The sequence below is a fragment of the Ailuropoda melanoleuca genome, chromosome 3 (genome assembly GCF_002007445.2).
Source record: "Ailuropoda melanoleuca isolate Jingjing chromosome 3, ASM200744v2, whole genome shotgun sequence".
Taxonomy (NCBI): domain Eukaryota; kingdom Metazoa; phylum Chordata; class Mammalia; order Carnivora; family Ursidae; genus Ailuropoda; species Ailuropoda melanoleuca.
In genome coordinates this window covers 78,193,548-78,215,187 of record NC_048220.1, presented here as the reverse complement: position 1 = coordinate 78,215,187, position 21,640 = coordinate 78,193,548, and the positions used below count along the sequence as shown (strand labels likewise).

General features: G+C 38.3%; 1 protein-coding gene across 1 annotated transcript in view; it reads left to right on the top strand.

The window, feature by feature from the left end:
- FBXL17 (F-box and leucine rich repeat protein 17) overlaps positions 1 to 21,640 on the top strand; it is a gene marked incomplete at its 5' end in the record, with an annotated part of 496,760 nt that overhangs the window by 458,048 nt on the left and 17,072 nt on the right. The window contains one exon of the mRNA XM_002917814.4: positions 16,807 to 16,949. Coding sequence (XP_002917860.3) covers positions 16,807 to 16,949 — 143 coding nt within the window. The remainder of the gene's footprint in view (positions 1 to 16,806; positions 16,950 to 21,640) is intronic.

The following is a 21,640-nucleotide window of genomic DNA, read 5'->3' as shown; positions in this document are numbered from 1 at the left end:
AACTGTCTTAATAAAAGCAGAGGAACTCATAACCTAACATGCTTTGAGAAAGGACTCCATAACAGGTGCCTGCAAGACTTAGCCCTCAGAGGCATCAGATACTCTAGAAACCCCAGGTGATATGGTCAAAGATCCTTAGGTGACCACCTTTTGAAAAAAGCATCCAACATCAAAGTAGATCTTAAAACAAACAAACAAACAAACCGAAAAATCAAGCTAGGAGGAAACAGAAGCAATGCAGATAGCAGAAGAAAACATTAAAAACCCTAAGTACTAGTCTCAGAAATAAGAAAAGCAATTCCATCCTTGAAAAAGAAGAGGCTGCTATGAAAGAAAGAAAGAAGGACATGAGTTTCCAGATTGAATGGGCCCACCAAATGCCCAGCATCATGTATGAAAATAGATCTACATGAAGGCAAATAAAGATGATTGTATCTTGAAATTTTAGATTGTGAAGGATGAAAAGGAAATTTTAAAAATTTCTAACAAAGAAGATAGGATCCATGCTACAGAAAATAGAGTGACTCCAAATCTCTTAAAAGCAATATGGATAGTAGTCATTTTGCAATATGTAAGTATATCAAATCAACACATTGTATACATCAAATTTACACAGTGTTCTTTATCAGTTCTCAATAAAGCTGGAGGAAAAGGCAATACGGGAAGCTAGAAAATAATGAAGCAGTACCTTCAAAACTAAGGAGAAATGGTTTTCAATCTAGAATTCTATACAATGCCCTACTGTTAATTAATTGTGAAAGTAAAATAAAGATGCTTTTAGACATATAAGGGTTCAAATTTTATCTCCCGTTAGCCCTTTAGAAGATGTGTTTTGTCACAAAAATGAATAAACCATGGTAAGGAGAAGACATGGGACCCATAGGAGAGCTGAAAGGGGAAATCTTAGAATGATTGTGTACTTATCCTTAATAGCCTGCAACTCAGCCACAAGCTGGAGTTTAGAGGACTTCAGAAGGGAGTGCATGGAGACAGGATGGTGTAGTTGAATAATGGAACAAATCAGTTGATTTATTTTTTGAGCTTTTGGAAAAATTTGGATAGGGATTTGAACTATCTGTAGGAACATTTAAAAAATAATAATAGACAAAAAGTAAACAAATAAAATATAAGGCAAATATAAACTCCAGATAAAAATTGAGAAATGAAGGTTGGTCATAGTACACCACTTGGCTCAGTAGTGAACAGTATTTACATAGTCATAATAATATAAATATCTTCTATTTAATTTATTCTCCCTGATCACACTGAAAGCAAGGACAAGGACTTCATTTTACTCATCTTTTTATCCCCGTTGTTATTTTGCATGTGGTAATCATCCAATAAATATTAGTCAAATTAGCCTACAGATCAGGAATTCTCTACATAATTTGATATTTGTCAACATTATTGACTCTAACTTCATAATTCTTTAAAAAATCTTGGGGGTTATGCATAACTAATGAATCATTGAACACTACATCAAAAAATTATGTACATACAGTGGCTAACTGAACATAATTTAAAAAAAAAATCTTGGGGGTGGTGCACCTGGGTGGCTCAGTCAGTTGAACAGCCAACTTTAATTTCAGCTCAGGTCATGATCCCAGGTCATGATCCCAGGGTTCTGGGATCAAGTCCCACTTTGGGCTCCATCCTCGGCACAGAGTCTGCTTGAGGATTCTCTCTCTCCCTCTGCCCCTCCCCCTCCCTGGTCACTCGTGCTCACTCACTGTCTCTCTCTCAAATAAATAAATCTTAAAAAAAAAAATCTTGGGGGATACTTCTGATTAACATGAAATATGTATCCCTATTCAGAAAGACAGAGGCAGAAATTCTTTCATTTGAGCCATGAATCTCCATGTCTGTGTAGAGTCCAGTTTTACATTCCAAAATGTCAGAGAAGAGGTCACCGAAGGAGAAACCATGTTAATGAGCCATCTCCGTCCTCTGCTGCCTTGCTTCAGAGTTGAGGAGACTGCCAGAAGTGAAGTGGGTGAAAGAGGGAGAGAAGCAGAAGGTGCCAGAATTCAACACAAAAATGGCTCAAACAGTTTTGTTATTAGTAACACATAACATTTGAACATGGAAATATGAGAGAACAGGTGTGTCAGGATAAAGGAAATAACAGACTCGTAATGAGGGAACTGGACACAACGATTCTCAGTTAGTTCCAGCTTATTACTCACCTCCCCATCTTCCTGACAGATAGCCATCCTCAGTTAATTAAAGTAGAAGAATTTGAGAGGAACAAACATAGGACCACTTACAGCGTCTATTCCTAGCATTTTATTTGAAGGCTTCATTTGCAAGGGGTGGGGGTGGGGGGAAGTGAGGCCAACAAAACAAAAGTGAAACACATGGATCCTCCATCTAAGGAGTTCTAAATCTACAACAATCCAAAGCATCTGCCATGTTCCAGGAGAATAAATCACTGCAGAATAATAAAGACTTGGCTTGACAAAGGTTTTGTTCCTAAGAGATAACAAAAGAATCATATAGCTTCCAGATATTAAAGCAAGACATGTATGAAGGGGAAGAAATCAGGTTGGACTTAGTTTCTCCACAGCAAAACTGAAGCACCTGTCTATAAAGCTCGGAAGGTAAAAAATAAGTATGACCCAAAATTTAATACTTAGCAAATGTTCCTTGAACATAAGCATAACAGTCTTTCTCTAGCATTCAAAATTTAGAGAATATATGATGAATCTTTCTAAAAAAAAAAAAAAAAAAAAAAAGAAGAACTACTTAAAGATGGTATCTAGCCACCCAAAAGATTAATTCAAAGAAGACCTCAGGAATGAAAAAAGAAAAATCATGAAGAAACTCATTGTATTTAGTCCACTTACTATAGAACCAGAGTACAAAACAACCATGACAATTGTGGTTACTAAAACAGTTGGGAACATTGAAACCTGACAACGTAAAAATAATAATATAGCTGATGAATATAGAAGGAAGAGAGAGAAATGCTTGTCAGTTTTCTTACTTTTTTAGTTTTCCAGAGGGGAATCAGTATATTCTGTCTGAGGTAAAGTACAGAATTTTTAAAATGACTCCAAATTCTTAAAGGTTTTCATAATTTTTTTCTTTTTAAGGTTTTATTTTAGAATGAGAGAGCACAAGCTGGGGGAGGGGCAGAGGGACAAGCAGACACCCCTCAGTGGGGAGCACAATGCAGGAGGTCCATCCCAGGATCCTGCGATCATGACCTGAGCCAAAGTCAGACACTTAACTGACTGAGCCACTCAGGCGCCCCCATAAATTTTTTTCTTAATTTATGTAGACTCTGAAAAATTACCTTATATGGTAAAGAAATACTTAACTAAAGTTTTGTGATTCTTTCTCAATTCAATTTCTTTATGTTGTTTAAATTAGATTAAAAACAAGTTAAATACTTTTTAAAAACATGCATAGATTTCTGATACTGTCTTCCTCTTTCTTTTGTGCTGTCTGTATGTGGACGGTGCCGGAAGAATGCTTACCAAATATTAGTGATGGTATTTCTCAATGGTGGGATTTGGGATAATTTTAAAGCTTTATTGTACTTTCCTTTATTGATTTAATTTTTACAGTAAGTTGTGCCATTTTTATGCAATCAGTAGTTATTATTTGAAAAATTTAAAAAGACATCATGGAACTGAATAAAATTATTTTACTTTGACTGCTAAAGAATGAGTAAAGATATGTCAGAAACATCTACCAACAAAACAAATGTTTATTTACTGAGCCATATTTATATTTTCTGATGGTGTGACTCTTTCAGCTGGGCATCGTTGGGAATCCATTTGGACGTTTTGTTATTGTAGAAAATAACTGAGTTACCATGTGCATAGTTTTCTGTATTAGTTAAGATTCTTTGGTTGCAAGTTACAGAAACCAACCGATGCTACTTTAAGTAAAACAAAACCCAGAAAAAAGCAAAGAAATTGTTGGAAGAAGATGGGGTAACTCCCAGAATCAAAATAAAAACTGTGCTGTGAGAAAAACAAGAACATGGGATCTCTAGGTGGCTGGGACTAATGAGAGTCTCTTTTGGGAACCTCCCCCAGGATGGTTGGCTCCAGCTATTTTTCTTCTAAAGTCATTTTGGGCAGAATTCAGATATTAGGGAGTGAGTATACTTAGATGGTTTTGGGTCCCATGCCCACCTGCATCTTGGAGAAGGGAGGGAACCTTTGATTACAGCCCCTATACTGCACCTTTGGAAAGGAAAATTAAGGGTTTGTTATCAGGAAGTGGGAATGGAAGCCAAGCAGGTGAAAACCACCCATGCTCCCTCCCTTTAAACTGGCAGTAAGATAAGCTTCTCTCCCACTCGGTAGGCCCCTAGAGGAATTAGCTGATTTAGTTTCTTTATCAGATCTGTTCCTTCATTCCTTTCAAAGTAATTACAAGCTGCTTCTTCCCTGTCTCATGACACTGATTATTAGCTAAAGCTAATTCATCAGCTAGATATAGGTGAAACACCTTTAGCTATCTTTCAGGAAAAGCTTAGTAAATTATTTGTCATTCTCCAACCCAAGAAATATTCTCCCTGTAAGTAAAAGTTTATTAGATACCGTGAGAGGTCTTTGGGTTCAGCCATTTTCTGTCCCAGCTATAATTAGAAAGCTAGACAAATTATATCAACTCCTAGGGAAAAAATCTACACACATACTCTTTTTAATAAATCCAATTTACTCTATTTGCTTGGTATTAACAACTGTTAATGTTGTGTCCAAATTCCCTTCCTTCCTCGTTGAAAAGAACTATATCGCTACAGCCAGTACATACAAATGGATAGTTAATTACTCGGCACAGAGGGTTATGTGATTCATCACTGCAATGTGGAAGTGAATGTTGCCAATTGTCAGCTTTTTCCAAACTACATAGTGTAATATGGTTTATGTCCCAATCAATGGTGGCAGAGCTCCAGAAAGAAATACTACCTAGATGTCAGGGACTCATTAAACTGATCAGTCTGTAGTCCTTCGTCAGTGATTTCCAAACCTGGCTGTGTATCAAAATCACTTGGTGACATGAAAAAAAGAAAAAGATACGGCCTCCTGGTATCCACCCCCAAAGCCACTGAATCAGTATTCTCGGTTGGGTCAGGGACAAATTCAGGATTTTTCAGGGCCTGAGGTTTAAACAATTTGAGGTCTCTTTTAAAGAAAAGAATAGAAAAGCATCTTGTTTTTACAAATTTTACAAAAATACATTACCCGGTAAATATATTTCTATGACCCAGGCCCTCATAAAGGTCCATGTAAATGATGGACCCTGAAGCTTAACCTTCAGTAGCTTCAAGGGAAGTCTACCTGGATTTAGGGCCTAAGAATAATGTATGTACATATGTAGTTCTATGTCTGTGTCTCCCTGCATGTGTAAGCATGTGCACTAGTGTGTATGGTTCAAGTTTGCAGGTGAGTGGATCCAGAACTGGGATTCTCTCTTCCCCCTCAAAAACAAAAAGAATATAGAAAGTTTAGTGTTCTCTGAATTTTAATCTAGTTCTCTGCTAAACTTTAAAAACTCAAACTGAAATATTTTGAATTTCATGGTTTTATTTCCTTTGCTCTCCTTATAGCAGAAAGGTCCATAAGCAAAAATTGTTGCCAGTGTCTAAGGTAATCTATGCTTGGGACAACGAGCCCCTGAGTTATAATTGTTCTGGTTATAGTTAGGAATAAGTGAGCTTACCGTTTTGTGTTTAGTTTTAGTTTGCAAATAGCTTTATGCTTTTTTCCCAGGGTTTCACATGATTTTAGGTATTGAATTTTGGCACCAGTAAATGTGTTTGTTTGCCCTGAGGAGCAAGGTTAGAGAGAAGCCCCGCTGTCAGAAATCTTAAGTTCTTCCCTTCACTCTGGTAAAATTTAGAAGTCTTTCCAGTACACCTTTCTAAAAACTGGTTTTTACTTCCTTTGTAAAGCAAAGCATGCCTAGTGTTGAAAATTTTTGAATGCAGAAAATATATAGGTTTGTTACCTATAATCTCCCCCAAAGTTACTGCAGGACATCATAGTGATGATATACTGTAGCTACTCAGTAAATACTTTTTGAATAAAAGAATGAATGTGAACTCTAGAGAATGCAAACAAGATCCCTTTCTGAGTTTTTTCCCTAAGTGCTTTTAATTGTGATATGTAAGACACACACATTTAAATGAACATATATTGGATACTAGTGAGTGAAGGCACTGTGCTAGACAATGATGATATAAAGATGAGTTAAGGTGGTCTTTGCCCCTCTCGGAGTTTATATCCCGGAGAAGAAACGAATATATTCCTACTAAGGCAAGGACACTGAGAGACACAAGGACACAAATAGCAGCTATGTAAAATCCTATGCAGGAAATTTCTTTCAAATCTAAGTGCCAAAAAAAGATTTCTTTTAACATCCTTGACTCTTCTCTTTCTCTTGCTCCACATCTAATCCATCAGCAGTATTTTTGATCCTCTCTAAAATAGTCATAATTCAACTCCTCCTCCCCATTTTTATTACACAGCCCTGGGCCAAGCCACTATCACTTCTTGTCTAGATAATTGTGGTAGCCTCCTTCTTGGTCTCCTTGCTTCTGCTCTTGCCTCCTTACAGTCTGTCTTCAACCCAGAAGCCAGAGAATTCCTTTGATAGTTTAAGTTAGGTCATATCACTCCTCTGCCCCAAATTCTCCAGTGGATTCTAATTTAATTTAGAGGGAAAGCCAGTGTCGTTAAAAAGCCTTGGTATCTCTCAAGTGGTAGTTGCTGCAGTCACATCCTGTTCTGCCCTGCACTGGGTCACATAAATATTTGTATCTGATACCCACTTGAAACTGACACTGTCTTTAGGGTCACCTGGAAAATTCAGCTCAGAAAGATGGGCAAGGCAGATAGATGACAGAAATACTAACGTACTTTTCCATATCCATGAACCAACACATTTAAGCCCAGAATTCACTTCTCATAAAGTGGGGAAATCTAATATAATGTCAGGATTTTGAAAAAGATGCATAATTCTTTGATAAGTAATATATGTATGTATGCAGGCTACAATAAAATAGAATCATTGAACCAGGGACTTTAAGGTCCTCAGCTAATGTTAAGAATAGTAAGGCTTTTTTCTTCTTCATCTTGGATTCTAAAATTTAATAAAGGGATTATCAGGGGAACATAACATTCCACTCAGAGGGCTGGTTACTACCAAACACAGCACCACTGAAAACCAGGGCAGTGGGTCATATTCCTGTTAAATGAAGGTTAGTTCTAAATATGCCTTTTGTTTATTACATTTTCGGAAGTCACGTACTCAAAAATAGTTTCTACCTACCCAATCAGACTTGTGTCTTTCTGCTATTAGAGTAAAAATAATGTAAAAAGCATAAAAGGTACAAAATAGTTATCCTTGCTTTGATAAATTTAAAGACCTTTAAAAAAAATTCTTCGCTTGAACTCTTACTTTTCCACCAACTTGTTTATCGCATGGGAAGGAAAGCAGGTGCAGCCTATAAATAATGTTGCATTTCCATTTCAGGCTGTGTAGGGCAAGAGAGTCTTTTCCCCAAAAGGTCAAGGGCCACAGCCAGCTTGTCCCCTTTGTCAGATAAGGCTTGCGTGTCGCTATTCTGAACTCAGTAAACAGAGTTCTGTAAAATGAATGCCCCTACATGCACTGTCTTGAAAATTCTGCCATAATTCAAAGTTTTCACTCTAATGTTATCCACCATTGTTGGGCAATTTTTGTATTATATTTATTTTTCACTTGATTTTCAGAGATTTAGAGTTCCTAAATAAAGCATACTCCGCAGTCTTTGAAGTTCCACAAATAAATGAGCATTTGGAAAGCTTTCTATAACTAATTTTTTTTAAATTTACTTTCTTATTTTAAGAAACTTTAAGATTTTTCATGTTTCCAGAGGATAGACTAAGTTTATTTTATTTTAGTGGTACTTTCCCTCAAATTACGTGGAAAATTATCTGTTGTCTAGAAAGCTATTGTTTGCTATGTAGTTTAATAATAGAAAACTTATGTGCCTTTCCTTATTTATCAATTTAATTTAATAGATATTTACTGAGTACTTGTAAGGATAAAGGCACATAGTTTTATGCTAGGATTTTAAAACAGTGTATGGCACCGTGACAAGAAGCAGAACATCATTAGTCCTTGGGGAAATGAAAATTAAAACCCACAATAAGGTAGCACTTCACACCCACCAGAATAGCTATAATCAGACAGACAGATATTACCAAGTATTGGCAAGGTTGTAGAGACCCTGGAATCTTTATACATTACTGGTGGGAATGTAAATGGTAGAGCTACTTTGGAAAACATTTTGGCAATTTCTTATGAAGTTCAACATTTAACCATATAACCCAGAAATCCCACCTCACTTGTCAGTATTTACCTAGATGAAAGGAAAACATATGTCCACACATGTATGTTCATGTTTACAGTAGCATTACAAATTACAGCCAGTAGAATGGAATACTGTAGAGCATTGAGAAAGAATGGACAGGGCTCCTGGGTGGCTCGGTCATTAAGCATCTGCCTTCGGCTCGGGTCACAGTCCTGGGTTCTTGGAATCGAGCCTCACGTGGGGCTCCCTGCTCCATGGGGAGTCTGCTTCTCCCTCTCCCACTCCCCCTGCTTGTGTTCCCTCTCTCGCTTTCTCTCTGTGAAATAAATAAAATCTTAAAAAAAAAAAGAGAATGGACGGACTACCCATACACATAACAATGTAGATGGATCTCATGAACATAATGGACAGCTGCAAAACCAGAGACAAGAACGCAGGGTGTTTAACTCTATTCATATGAAGTTCAAACATGAGAATACTCATCTGTGTGTTTGAAAGTCAGGATAGTGGTTATCCTTATTGGCAGAAGAGTAGTGACTGGAGTTGGAGACGAGTGAGCTTCTGCAGTGGTGGTCATGCCCTGTCTCTCAATATGGATACTGTTACACAGCTGGGTTAACTTTGTCAGAATCCATCAAATTGTACCCTTAGACTTGTGCAATTTTCTGCATGCATGCTATACTTCCAAAAAGTTCATTGAAACTGTAAAAAATGAGTGACACTTGATTTTCAGAGATTTAGAGCACCTAGAAAAGCATTCTCCACATTCGCTGCTTCAAAGACTTTACAATCTAGTAGGAAGACAGACACGTTGATAAATAATTCTAATATGAAACAAACTCTGATAATTGCTGCATTATAAATATAAATAGGTGCAGTGAAGTAAAGAAAAATATTTACTAAAAAGGACAACCTGGAAAAAGAATACAGTCGCTGTCAGGCTACTACATAATAATAGGACGAATATAATAGTAATGTATAAAAATGGAAGGAAAGGATATAAATTAGAAATAAAGACATTAAAAAGTATTGGACTGTATACAAAAAGTCACTACTGTTTGAGAGATAGAGGTGTATTAAAATCAGAACACATGGCTGTGCATATCCTAAGCAAGGAGTTCTTTTGTTTCTTTAGTTGCCTGACTTTGCCCGAATTGTAGGTTGTTGTGTTCCAGCGGTTCTCAACCCTGGCTAGACATCAGGATCACAGGAGCTTTTATCGCTTCTCCTGAATCAGAATCTCCAGGGGTGGGACTTCGGCATCTGTACTTTTGCTGGGCACCTGTGATTCTCCTGAAGTGCCAGGGCTAGGAGCCACTGCCGTGGTCTCTGCAGGGCGGAGGGAGCCTTCCCCGGGACCATCACACCACAACAAACGTCTCTGAAAGTGTCATTTCTTTGTTTTTAGAGCCTCTGTGGCTTCTACAAAGAAGAGCACTTTTCATATTTATCTCTTTGTACCCATGCCAAGAAATTTCTTTGCAAATGGCTTTTATCCGAGTATTACATGAAAGATGTTAATCCTACTGTTAAATTTTAACCCTGGCTCTTTCAAGCACTAGGGCATTTCTTCTGATTGTATTGCAGGTACATAGATCCGTAGCAGAAGATAGAACTGGAAAGGACAAAATGGCATATGCAGGTCACTTGTTAATGCACTCGTATGACTAATCTTCCTCCTATGAGGAGAAAAATGTATTTTTAGTGGTAACATTTATATATCAGATTGTTCACTGTGAAAATAATACCTGCTTTCACTTAGAAAATTTTAGTTTTCTCCTTAGTTCATTCACTTGTTATCTGTTATTAGCTTATCTATGTGTTTTAGATCTTTGCTTTGAAATACTTTTTTTTTAAAGAGTCTATTTTTAAGTACTCTATACCCAGCATGGGGCTCGAACTCACAACTCGGAGATCAAGAGTCGCATGCCCCACCAACTGAGCCAGCCAGGTGCCCCGAAATACTTTTAGAATTACAGAAAAGTTGCAAAAATAGTAGACAGTTCACATATACTGTTCCCCTAGCTACCTCTAATGTTGTCAACTCATATAACCATAGTATAATTATCAAACCAGGAAATTAGCATTGAAACAGTGAGATTTCTAAGTTCCAAATCTTATTTGAACTTCACCAGTTTTTTCCCCTAATTTTTCTATCTCTTCCAGGATCCAGTCCAGGATCTCATAGTGTATGCAGTTGGGGTGTCTTCTCAGACTTCCCCTGTGACACACCTCCCCATTCTTTTCTTACATTCCATTACCCCTCTGCCCTTTAGATTTGTAGAATGTTTTTCAGTTTGGGTTTGTGTGGTGTTTCCTTACACGTAGATTGAGATTGTTTATTTTGGCAAGAATACTGCAGAGGTGCTCAGGTGGTACATGATGTCTGTATGTGTTATTACTGGTGATGTGAATCTTGGTCTTCTGGTTAAGGTGGTGGCTGCTGGGTCTCTTCTGATTTTAGCATCCATTGGTGGATTTGGCCTGCAACAGTTATTACTGTGGTCTTTGCCTAAAGATGTTTTTATATTTCCCCCATTCCTTCTACACTTATTAATTGGAATTTTTCTGTAAGGAAGAGGTATCCTTCCTTGACTGTATACCTATNTATATTTCCCCCATTCCTTCTACACTTATTAATTGGAATTTTTCTGTAAGGAAGAGGTATCCTTCCTTGACTATATACCTATCTATCTATCTATCTATCTATCTATCTATACAACATGGACTTGTGGATGCTTATTCAGTTTTCTCAAGTATAGTCCAATAGTCTATTTATTTTGATGCTCAAATGGTTCCAGCTGTGACCATTGGCAGCTTCTTCTGATTGGATCCTACGTCCTTTTGACATGTCCTCCTTCTTTTTTAAGCACTTCTTTTTTCTGATATCACAAAATATTTCAAACTCATCTTGTATTTTCTCTGCCCCAGTCTAGGAATCAACCATTTCTGTAAAAAGCCCTAATTCTTTTTATTGGAGAATGATATTTATAAGCCAAGATCTGGGTGCTAGTCGATCATTGCTACTGGAGCATCATTACTCTTAGTCTCTCTCAACCGAAAAAGATGGGAAATATATGTGTGCGTACTAACACATGCATGCACATGCGTCATATTTATTAGTTATTTCTCTATCTGTGAATCTCTGTTATATATGCATATGTATATATACACATAGGTCAAATATATCTGGTATATATATAACCATGAGTTCATTCTAATACCTCTGGTTCCAATTCAGTACCACTGAGATCTTTATAAGCTTCTCCCCTTTTCTTATTTATAACTTCTTTCTCTAACAGTAAAAAGACCAGCTCTCATTATTTACAATCCTAGATTACACATAAAGTGGTTACTGAATTGCTAACTTATACCCCTGTGAGAAATAGATTTAGTAACTGGAGTACAGTATTTGCTGACAGTTCTTTTTGGGTTTCACCTTACAATATCCTGCCGAAATAATGTTTTCCAAAGTCACTTCATTCTTAATTCCCATCCCCTTCTGTGTGGTTATCTTATTCGCCTGGGTCATGCTCTTCATTTGTAATACAATTAGCTTCATTTGTTACTGTTTGTATTCTACTTCCCTTTCCTCCAAATCCTTGTTGGTTTTAATTTTTTTATTTTGGGAGGTATGTAAAATGTTACTACGACGCGCAAAGCTATATCCAAAGAGATACTCGCAGAAGTGTCCGTCCCTCCTGACACCCTCCCCCCCCCCCACATTCCATGCCCCCTTTTTCCCTCCCCTTTCCCACCAACCCCCTATAGTTAAAGTTTCCGTATTCTCTGGTTTCTCTTTCCCATATTCTTTTTTCACAAAGAGCAGATTCGTGTGTGTTTTTTTATTATATTCTCTTTTCTATGGTGATAGCACACCATATAAATCCTTGCACTTTACCTTTTTCACTGAATGATTTAGAAGTTCCTAGTGATCTTCCCCCGTCCATGTTTTCACAGCTGCATGGTATTCAGTTGTGAGAATGTAGCATCATTTAACCATTCTCCTACGTAGGGTTAGTTAGGTCATTTCCATTATTTTNGGGTGTGTTGTGGATTAGGATTTTCACATGTTTATATAATATATATATAATATATTATATATATTATAATATATATAATAAACATAAATATATATATATATATATATATATAGTATATGTGCTTATGGCTTTCAGTTGCTCTGTATGTCTATGGAAATGCCTTCTAGTGGGTTAATGTATATTCTTGATTATTATATGAGTTACCGAATTATACTTTCTAACTCTTGTAACTTTTTAGAGTTTAACTTTTTTTGTTGTACTTAGCACATTAAAAAGTATATGAAAATTGCATTGAGATTAGGAATTAGTCTTGCATAATTTATAATATAAATAAATATCATTGTAGTGTGTTAACAGGTCCGAATGAAGGTAGTATCACACATTACATGCACTTACAGCCCTGTCATCCCAGTCTACAAGTTCATGGTCACCAGTGGAGAGCAGGCAGTTCAGGAACTAGCATTGACATAATGACTAGGTGTTTATATAATGCTGTCATTTGCCCAGAGCATTTTATTTTTCAAAACTCTTTCAAGTCTTTTCATTTTATATCAACTGCACCACTGCAGAATGCTTTGGGGAAATATCACATAGATCATGACATTTATGTAGGACAAAGTTCCTCCTATGTATTATGTCATTTGAACCTCAGACCAACCCTATGAAGTAAGCAGGACATAGAGTCAACATCCCCATTGTCCAGGTGAGGAAGCCGAGACTCAGAAAAGTTAAATATCCCGAGATCAGACATCTACTAAGTAGTGAGGCTGGAAATGAATTTGAGACTAGACCACACTACAAGTTTCATGGCTGTCTTGTGAACAACAAAGAAAAAATATCCAAAGGTAGGATGTAGTCACAAAGAGGTAAGTTTGCTCTACAGATTGTAGAATTTGAAGATTCTCTTGGACCCGTGTTTTATGGTCACAGGGTAAATCCTTGGCTACCTATAAGCTGTAATGTTTAAGTCCTGAATGGTGGCAAAAGGAAATATGTTCTGTACACATGCAGGCTCCTCTACCACTCTGTGTGCTGCTGTGATAGACTGAGCACTGGCTTTGGAGCCAAACTATCTCACTTTGCACCTTGGTTTCACCACTTATGAGGGGTGGGGCCCTGGTGAAGTATTTAACCTCAGTTTTCCAACCTTCAGATGAGTATTGTTTTTGCTGGGCTATTGGAGGGATTAAAAGTAACTTCATCAGAAAGACTCTCCCTCGTGCCCCCCACTTAAATGTTATTCTTAGAATGACCAGTCCATTTCCTTCTAAGCATTTGTCACAATTTAGAATTGTGTATACTTCGACGTTTGTTTCACATCTGTCTCTCCTACTAGAATATAAGTTTCAGGACATCAAGGACTCTGCTTTTTTTCCTGCTCTTTGTATCTCTTTTGCTTACCCCAGTGCCATTAATCATTGAATAAATATTTCTGAAGTGAATCCCGCCACGTCCTTGTACTTGTTTTTAGGTCAGCCACGCAGAAGGGCCTGAGCTGCCCTATCCTTTCACATGTCTCTACCCTTCCGTATGCCATTTTCTTAGCCCAACATACTTGCCCTCATTCTTTCATTTTTCTGGAGAACCTTTACTCATCCCTCACAACCTAGCTCAGCTCTTCCATGAAGGCTCCCATGATTTCTCTTCCCTCTTGAAGAGTGAGAGGCTCCAGTGCCCTCCGGGCATGCTTCTCTAATAGACCTAAACCACACTGTAGCCATTAGTGTGTTCAACTAATGTTTTTAAGAACAAGCTCCTCCCCAGGCACAGGCTAGATGCTGGGCAAAAGGCAGGAATAGGAGCTGTCATTCTAATGGGAGAGGTAGGCCACAACAAAGTAAACAAATAAATGAATTAATAATAACATTTCTAATAGTGGTAAATGATATGATGATCAGTTTTGAGAAACTGACCTTTGACTTAAGATCTAAAAAGTGAGGAGCTAGGAATGGGAAGAGATAGGGGATGAGCATTGTATCATCACTGTTTACTTGGACAGTCCTCATTTCCACCCTACCCTGCCACCCTCCACCCCCACTTAGCTGGCCTCTGCGTTCTGTGAATCTTTCTATCCCCACCACCTAGTGCAGATCCAGCACCTGTCACACCGCGGGTTCACATGCCGGACATGCAGCATGTAGGAATTGCCCAGTGCCTGGCCTCATGCTTCTGACTCAGTACATCTGTTATGTGGCCAGGGCTGAGAGCCAGTTCTCAGCTTATTTTCCATTCTCCCATTTAGTATCTTGTAACTGGGAAAGTTATTCAGTCTTTCCGTGACTCAGTTTCCTGATCCTTAGAATGGAAATAATAATAAAACTTCCTAAGGTTTCTGAGAGGATTAAATGAGACAGTGTGCCCCAGATTCTTAGCCCAGTGCCTAACACATGGATGGTCAATAGATATTGGACAAAATGCTCTAGAGTGAGTACTCATGAGGTGTTTGCTGAATAACTGAAGGAACTAAGGAATAATAAAGTTTAATTCTTACTTTAGTATATAGAACTATGTCAAAACAAAAGCTGTATACCCTGATTTATCTTCAGTTTTCTTATTTACTGCTTAATTTGGGCAAGAAAGGGGGAAAAAAGGAAATACTAAATACCAGAGTTTTTAGCAGTTCGAATCAATAGCTGTTGACTCTTCATTCGCTTATAAAGCACCTCTGAAAAATCCTCAGATCATTTGTTTCTACCCTTCTCTGGCTACTGCAAGGCTTTCATGTTCAAGCCCCAAACCTAAATAAAAGTACACAGTCTACCAGCCTGGGGCCATCCTGCCACTTGTCCTTTGTCATCTTTCGAAAGCACAGTTTGAGCACTCTGTATCGCAAGAAATTTCTTTTATGTATCATCTACTTCATTTATCGTGAGAGAGCCTCAGGATATCATAACTCTTGAAAATTATGACACTACCAGAGATAACAGTTTTCTTAGGGCAAGGACACCAATGGGATTTACCTGGGACATTGCTTCCACACACAAAATGTCACTCAGACCATTCAGCAGACCTTTGGCAGATCCCCTCCGTCCCACTCCACTTCCTTGAAAACTAAATGTTAAAGTAGCGTGTGCAAAGATGAGAGCATGAACAAATTCGTGGCACGAGGAACTTCTAGGAGAAAACAATTTGTGTCCTTTTAGCATTTTCACTGGAAACAGTGGGATCATGGTTGTTTTTGTGAACCTTAAATGTCTGGCTACTTAGAAGTGCTTTGATACTTGAATGCATGGGGATGAATTTCCTATTTAAAAAAAAAATTACTGAGATAATTAGCAAAGAGATTTTGCCAAGTTCTTTTCTGTGTGCTCTAAGAGTTAACATTTATTTACATGAGTAATTCACTCTGCTCTTATCAATCTAGTCAATTGGAAAATATCATCCGCCTTTAATGTCACAGAAATCAACGCATCCTATGTTAGAATGAGGAAATAATTAGCAAACAATTTCTTTCCTTTTTAATATGTGTGGCATTGTTTTCAGGGTTTTCATTTACAAACCAATGCACCATAAACTCATTCTGGCTGGAGGTATCGAAGTCTGTTTTTCTGCTCCACAAATGTAGAGGTGTGCACGTCTATCAAATCAGAAGTCCGTAGCAAAGAGCCACCTTCACTGATTGGTCTCTCTGACAGGGTGAGGGGTAATGGAGCAGCGATAAGTAGTGCACATCGTAGATTATGGGATAAGCATCTGCACTTTAGTTTAGCCGAACAATGCTAAACAGTTAAGAAGGCTAGAGATACTGATAGTCTGCAGATGACAGGCTTCATTTTATATGTTAATAGAAGGAAGACTTCTGATAATGGTGCGGAAATTCACCATAACAAATGCATATTCCCTTTACTGCACTCTAGCATGGCACCAATTAAGTTCAACTGTATGTATAATGTACTCTTAATTCCTAACAGTGCCAAGGACTAATGTGAAAAATACTATACAGCCTTACGTTTTACAGATCTCGAACAGATGGAAAAAATTATCCCAATCGGTAAAGAAATTCACATGCACTTTAACACACCTCAAAATGGTGCTTACATGGATTTTCCTTTTAAAAAATTATTCAAGTTATCTTGGGTAAAGCTTAGTTTCTACTTGGGGTTTTCTGTAACATTATATATGTAATTCATTTTAATGTATTCCTTCTGCAGATACGAATGTTTGAAAGTACAGGTAACCTTGTAATGAGTAAAACTGATAAGAGGTTGTGTTCCAATGAAAGGGGGATTATGGAATGATTATTCACTTTGTGAAAGGGTTTGTCATAGAGCAAGCTTTCCTAAAGCATTTCAAATTTAATTTCATTTACAAAACACTCGTTTACACACAACCTTTCAGGAACAAATTTGGTGAGGAAATGAGAGGAATAGTCATAATAAGATAGAGGCCCCTTACACTACTAACATTTATGCTTGCTTTCTTTCTCTCTGTCCTGCCTTGCAGCGCTGATAGCCATCGGCCGGTATAGCATGACCATAGAGACTGTGGATGTCGGATGGTGTAAAGAAATTACAGATCAAGGAGCCACCCTCATTGCACAGAGCAGCAAATCGCTGAGATATCTGGGGCTGATGAGATGCGATAAAGTAAGAGTTAACCTCTTGAATTTGTTTTCTATATATCAATGTAGGTAATAGCTTTCTTTCATACTCTCTCTCTCCCTATGTGTACAAATGTGTACATGCACATACGTGTACTATTACCGCTACGCATTGCAAGATGCCTGGTTTTCTAAATGAATCTGAGATTATTTTTGCATTTCTCTGTTTAAAAATGAATTTTGTGCTTATGCAGAAAGAAAAAGCAGTCATACACACAGTCAGATTAGATTTTGGCCTCCTCTCCTTAAGTCCATGAACCAAAATTAAAAATGTTTGCATGGCACACAGCAATGTGCAGGGTCTAACAGTAAAATTCTTTTCTGGGTTCCAAGTTTCCTGTAACAGTAAGGTGGAAAGAACAGTGCCAAATTGGTTTTTCGCAATTTGAAGTGTGTGATTTCAGTGTTCAACATCTATGTATTCTAGCCATCTGGGGGCAAGAAAGGGCCAGTGAGGGGATATTATGTGGGAATTTGTGCCTTTCCACACTCAAGATGCCACTTTTAGCACATGATGAGAAATGGTCCCAGAGGTCCCACTGAAGGTGTGTGGAGCTGGCCAGGAGATGTGGGTGTGAGTTTGGGAATTTGTGCCACATTTAATATGGGGCCCTTTGAAGACTGAGAAGAAAAATGATAAAAATCTGTATTGATCACCAGCCACTACAGAGGTGCCTTCCCCCTTGTTAATTCCATGTCTCTTCTATAAATCTAAGAAGTGGTTATCTGCACTGTGAGGGGGAGAAAAAGGAGGCTCAGAAAGACCAGGCACTGGCCAGAGGCCACTTATCCGAGATCTGACCCCAGAGCTTTGGAGAGTGGGTCCAGTGCTTGTGGCACACCCTGGGTGCAGTCTCCAGGCACAGGAACTGATTGCGTGGGAAAGAGCCACCTCAGATACTGCCTCAGAACTTGCTAGAATCTTAAAATAATTTACACATGTGTGCTACTTTTGCAAATGGTGATTAGGGACGAATCTAGCAAAAGAGAGTGAAACTAAATATATATGTCTCTCCAAGGATATGCATTTTCTAAATGTAGCATATTTGGGGGCAAATAGGAGAATGGCCCACATCCTCTGTGTGCTATGTCATTTTTGTTAATTGACCTAGTTCTTGTCTCCAAATGCTTTAAAATCCCAACTTTTAGTAGGTCTTTGCCAATTAGTTATGTTTAGAGAGAATTTACTATATATTCTTAGCCCAGTCTTAAAAGCTGACTGACTTTGTTACTAAGCAACAACACTGAGACCCAGGGGTTGCAAGTCTCCCTCAAATTTCACTACTAACTAACCTGATGCTGCTACTAGCCCTGTCACTTTAAAATGACTTCTTTTAGAGGCCTCTGGCTGACTCAGTCAGTGGAGCATGTGACTCTTGATCTTGGGGTCATGAGTTCGAACCCCATGTTGAGTGTAGAGTTTACTTAAAAATAAAATCTTTTAAAAAAAAGCTTCTTTTTAAAACAAGTTAAAGATATTCTAGACAGAGTATTATGTAAGTAGACAGAGTATTTTAGAAATGCTAAACAATGACAACAGCTTTGCCCTGTGTCTGCTAGAAGAAACTGCTACCTGGTACTCCTAACCAAGGACCCCAAATATATGCGTTCAGAAGGTATCTGTGTATCCACAAGCATTCTTGGAAATTACCATATATCTAGTCCACACTCTTTAGATTTGTTGAGGTCAGCTCCACCTTCAGAGATGGATTGTAGAAGTTTTTGTTCCAGTTAGTGCAGGAGATTATTCCAGACACATTTGCTGACCAGCATTTTGCTAATTTTACGTTAAGGAATGGACCCTTTTCTACCCAAATGCAAATTACTCCAAAATGAGATGGGGAGGCTGTTCTGATTAGCGGTATCCCTGAGAGAGCATTAGTCCTTTCCTCAGGCGGCCTCTGAATCCTTTCTCCAACCATGAGCTGCTCTGAGAGCTGCTGGCTCTCGCACCACCCTGTCTGCCCATAGTCTGCTGTGGCGTGCCTGGCCCGGGGGATGCTGGGTCCGGCCTTGCAGCCTGGTGTCCTTAGGCTTATGGCTGCTCAGAGCCAGACACGAGAGTCTCTGTGAGGACGGAAGAAGTTTCCAAACCACCCACAAAGTGCAAGTAAAGCCTTGCACATAATAGCCTGTTTGTTGATTTAGTTGGATGGAAATCTAGAGTTAAGTAGCTACTCAGCTTTCAGAATTTGTGTTGTGCAATCTATCTCTAGATTTTAAATTTTTATCAAGACTCAGAAAGGCTTGAGTAGCAAAGAGGTTAAAATAGTTGAGGGCTTGGACTTAGAGGCCAGAGTTTGGGTTCAAATCTGGACTCTGCTGTCTGTGGTGTCATCTTGGGCAGTTACTTACTCAGTGCCTCTGTTTCCTCATTTGTAAAATGAAAATAATAATAGTACCTATCTTATAGAGTTGTTGTGAGCATTTAAATAAGTGAACATATACCAAGCTCTTAGAACAATCATGTTTGTTGCATATAAAATACTCAGTGCTGCTGATTATTCTTATCATCAATGTCATATTAACCTGTGTTTTGATATTTGAAATTTCCAAGTGAGGAAAAAAAGTTGTACTGCCTGCTATCCAATTTTGAAAAGAAATCAAAGAGAGAAAATATAGACTGAGATTAGAGAAGACATTGCCCTTTTACTTTTTCTTCAGTTCAATTTAAAATTATTATTATTATCTGTACTAAGATGTCAATAATTACATTTTCTACACACTCGACAAAGGAAAACTAGTACCTCTGTGGGACACTCTGTATTTGGAATCAACTTACAGACCTGGGCATAGAGATGAAGAAAGATTTGCAGTGGGAGAAAAGGCTGAGTTGAAAATAAGACAGTTCGAATCGGCAGGGAAACAAAAAGAAAGTAATAATAATGGAGAAAAATAAGAATTGAAATAGAAAACACAGAGAAATCATGATCAGGATATGGAGACGAAGACCCCATTATCTATCTCAATGTGATCTTCTATGCCAACCGATAATTGAAGAACAAAACTTGTTTGGGTCTATCGGCCTTCTCTCTATACCTTAACCAAATGTGCTTACCATCTATAACTCGCCACCTTGAGTTCTTCGCCTTTCTGCACACCAGCTGGAGCAAAGGAGAGGCAAGAGACCTTGATGGTCTCCGCAATTAACCCCTTTGTCAGGAATGTTGTCCCTGGGATCCTGCTCTGGGGAGAGATGGGGTTTGTAACATCTTTGTGTCCCAGGGCTTGAGTTCTGTGATCCTGTGGTTCTGTGAAATATTGAAGGCTAGTAATATTTTCTTTCACACGCAGCCAGTTTCATTTGGGGCCCCTTATATTTAATTTGGAAGCTGCATTTTACCAACCTTGATCTTTTTTTCCTCACTTGGGTTTTTGAGGAATTGAAAGAATAACAAAATGCATTTGTTGTAGGAAAAGGTGTTTTCCTCTGTCTCTCTCTTCTTTCTGTCCCTCATTTGGTAAACAAAGAACAGGTGAGAAACATTAAATGTATTCTTTGCAATGACAGCAATGTACGCTCAGGTTGTCAGACAACATCTAAGCTAAACTGCAGTGAGTATGTTTGGCTCCAGTATTGGTGACTCCCAGGGAGGAGTCCTGCAGCCATTCCTCAAATGCAGCATTCCCTGAGCACTTGTAAAATTAGGAAGTGCATTAAGAAGCCGGTGTTTGAGTAGTTGTTCTGATTGCTGGATGGATAAGCATGTTAGAGGCATTATTTTGAGTTTTAAAGCCAACGCCACTTAATCTCCTAAACTTTAGTGCATTGTAAGAACCAAGAGAAGAAAACGCTGTGTGAGACGGCTTTGATGAATTGGGGTGAACTTATATTCTTAAAGACTGTTCAAAGGCTTACTTGACCTTGGGAATTAGAGTTGACCCGAAATCACCTATCAACTTAACACGCATTTATTTGGTGATTTAGTTAAAACTGCTTGTATAACCAACGGGACTCTAATAAGAGCGATATGTTTACTCTCCTTTCCATGATTATAGACAGTCGATGGCTTTGGTCATAGAAATCATTTCACAGCTTCAGAACAGAATATTCTATAGAACTCTAGATTCCATATAGATCTGTTTCTTCTAATAATATAATATTTTCCTCATTTCTTACAAGGCAGTTTGGATGGAGAACAAAACTGAAAAGGACAAAAAAAAAAATCATGGGAAAGCTGTAGGGCAAATGGAAATGCAGTGTTCAAGGTTAATGAAAAATGTTTGGGGTAACAGGGTTGATGAGAAGGGAGGGAGCCCAGTGGCATGGCACTGGCTGAGAAACCAGACCTCGCCAGAGGCAGCCTGGCTGGTGTGGAAAACCTTGGTGATAAAATGTCGTGGTGGGAGCCTCTGCAGCGTGTGTTAATACAGAAGTTTGGAGACAGAGGGCCTGAATTATGAGCAGCGAATAACATCATAAATGTAGCAATTCTCAAATGCCAAACCCTTGTGAAAAGCAGTTGGATGGAGAAATGCTGGAGCTTTTAAAAGCTCCCTTTCACTCTCTCTCTCTTTTTTTTTTAACTTCATGCAGAACTAATTTTATACACTGTTCATTTGATTTGAAAATGCCAGCGTCTGGGGTATCATTAAAGAGCGTTATTGAGGGAGCCATTCTTGCCAAAGCATTTCGCTTAAAATGCTTATTTGTTCTTATGTCCCTGCAGAGTTGTA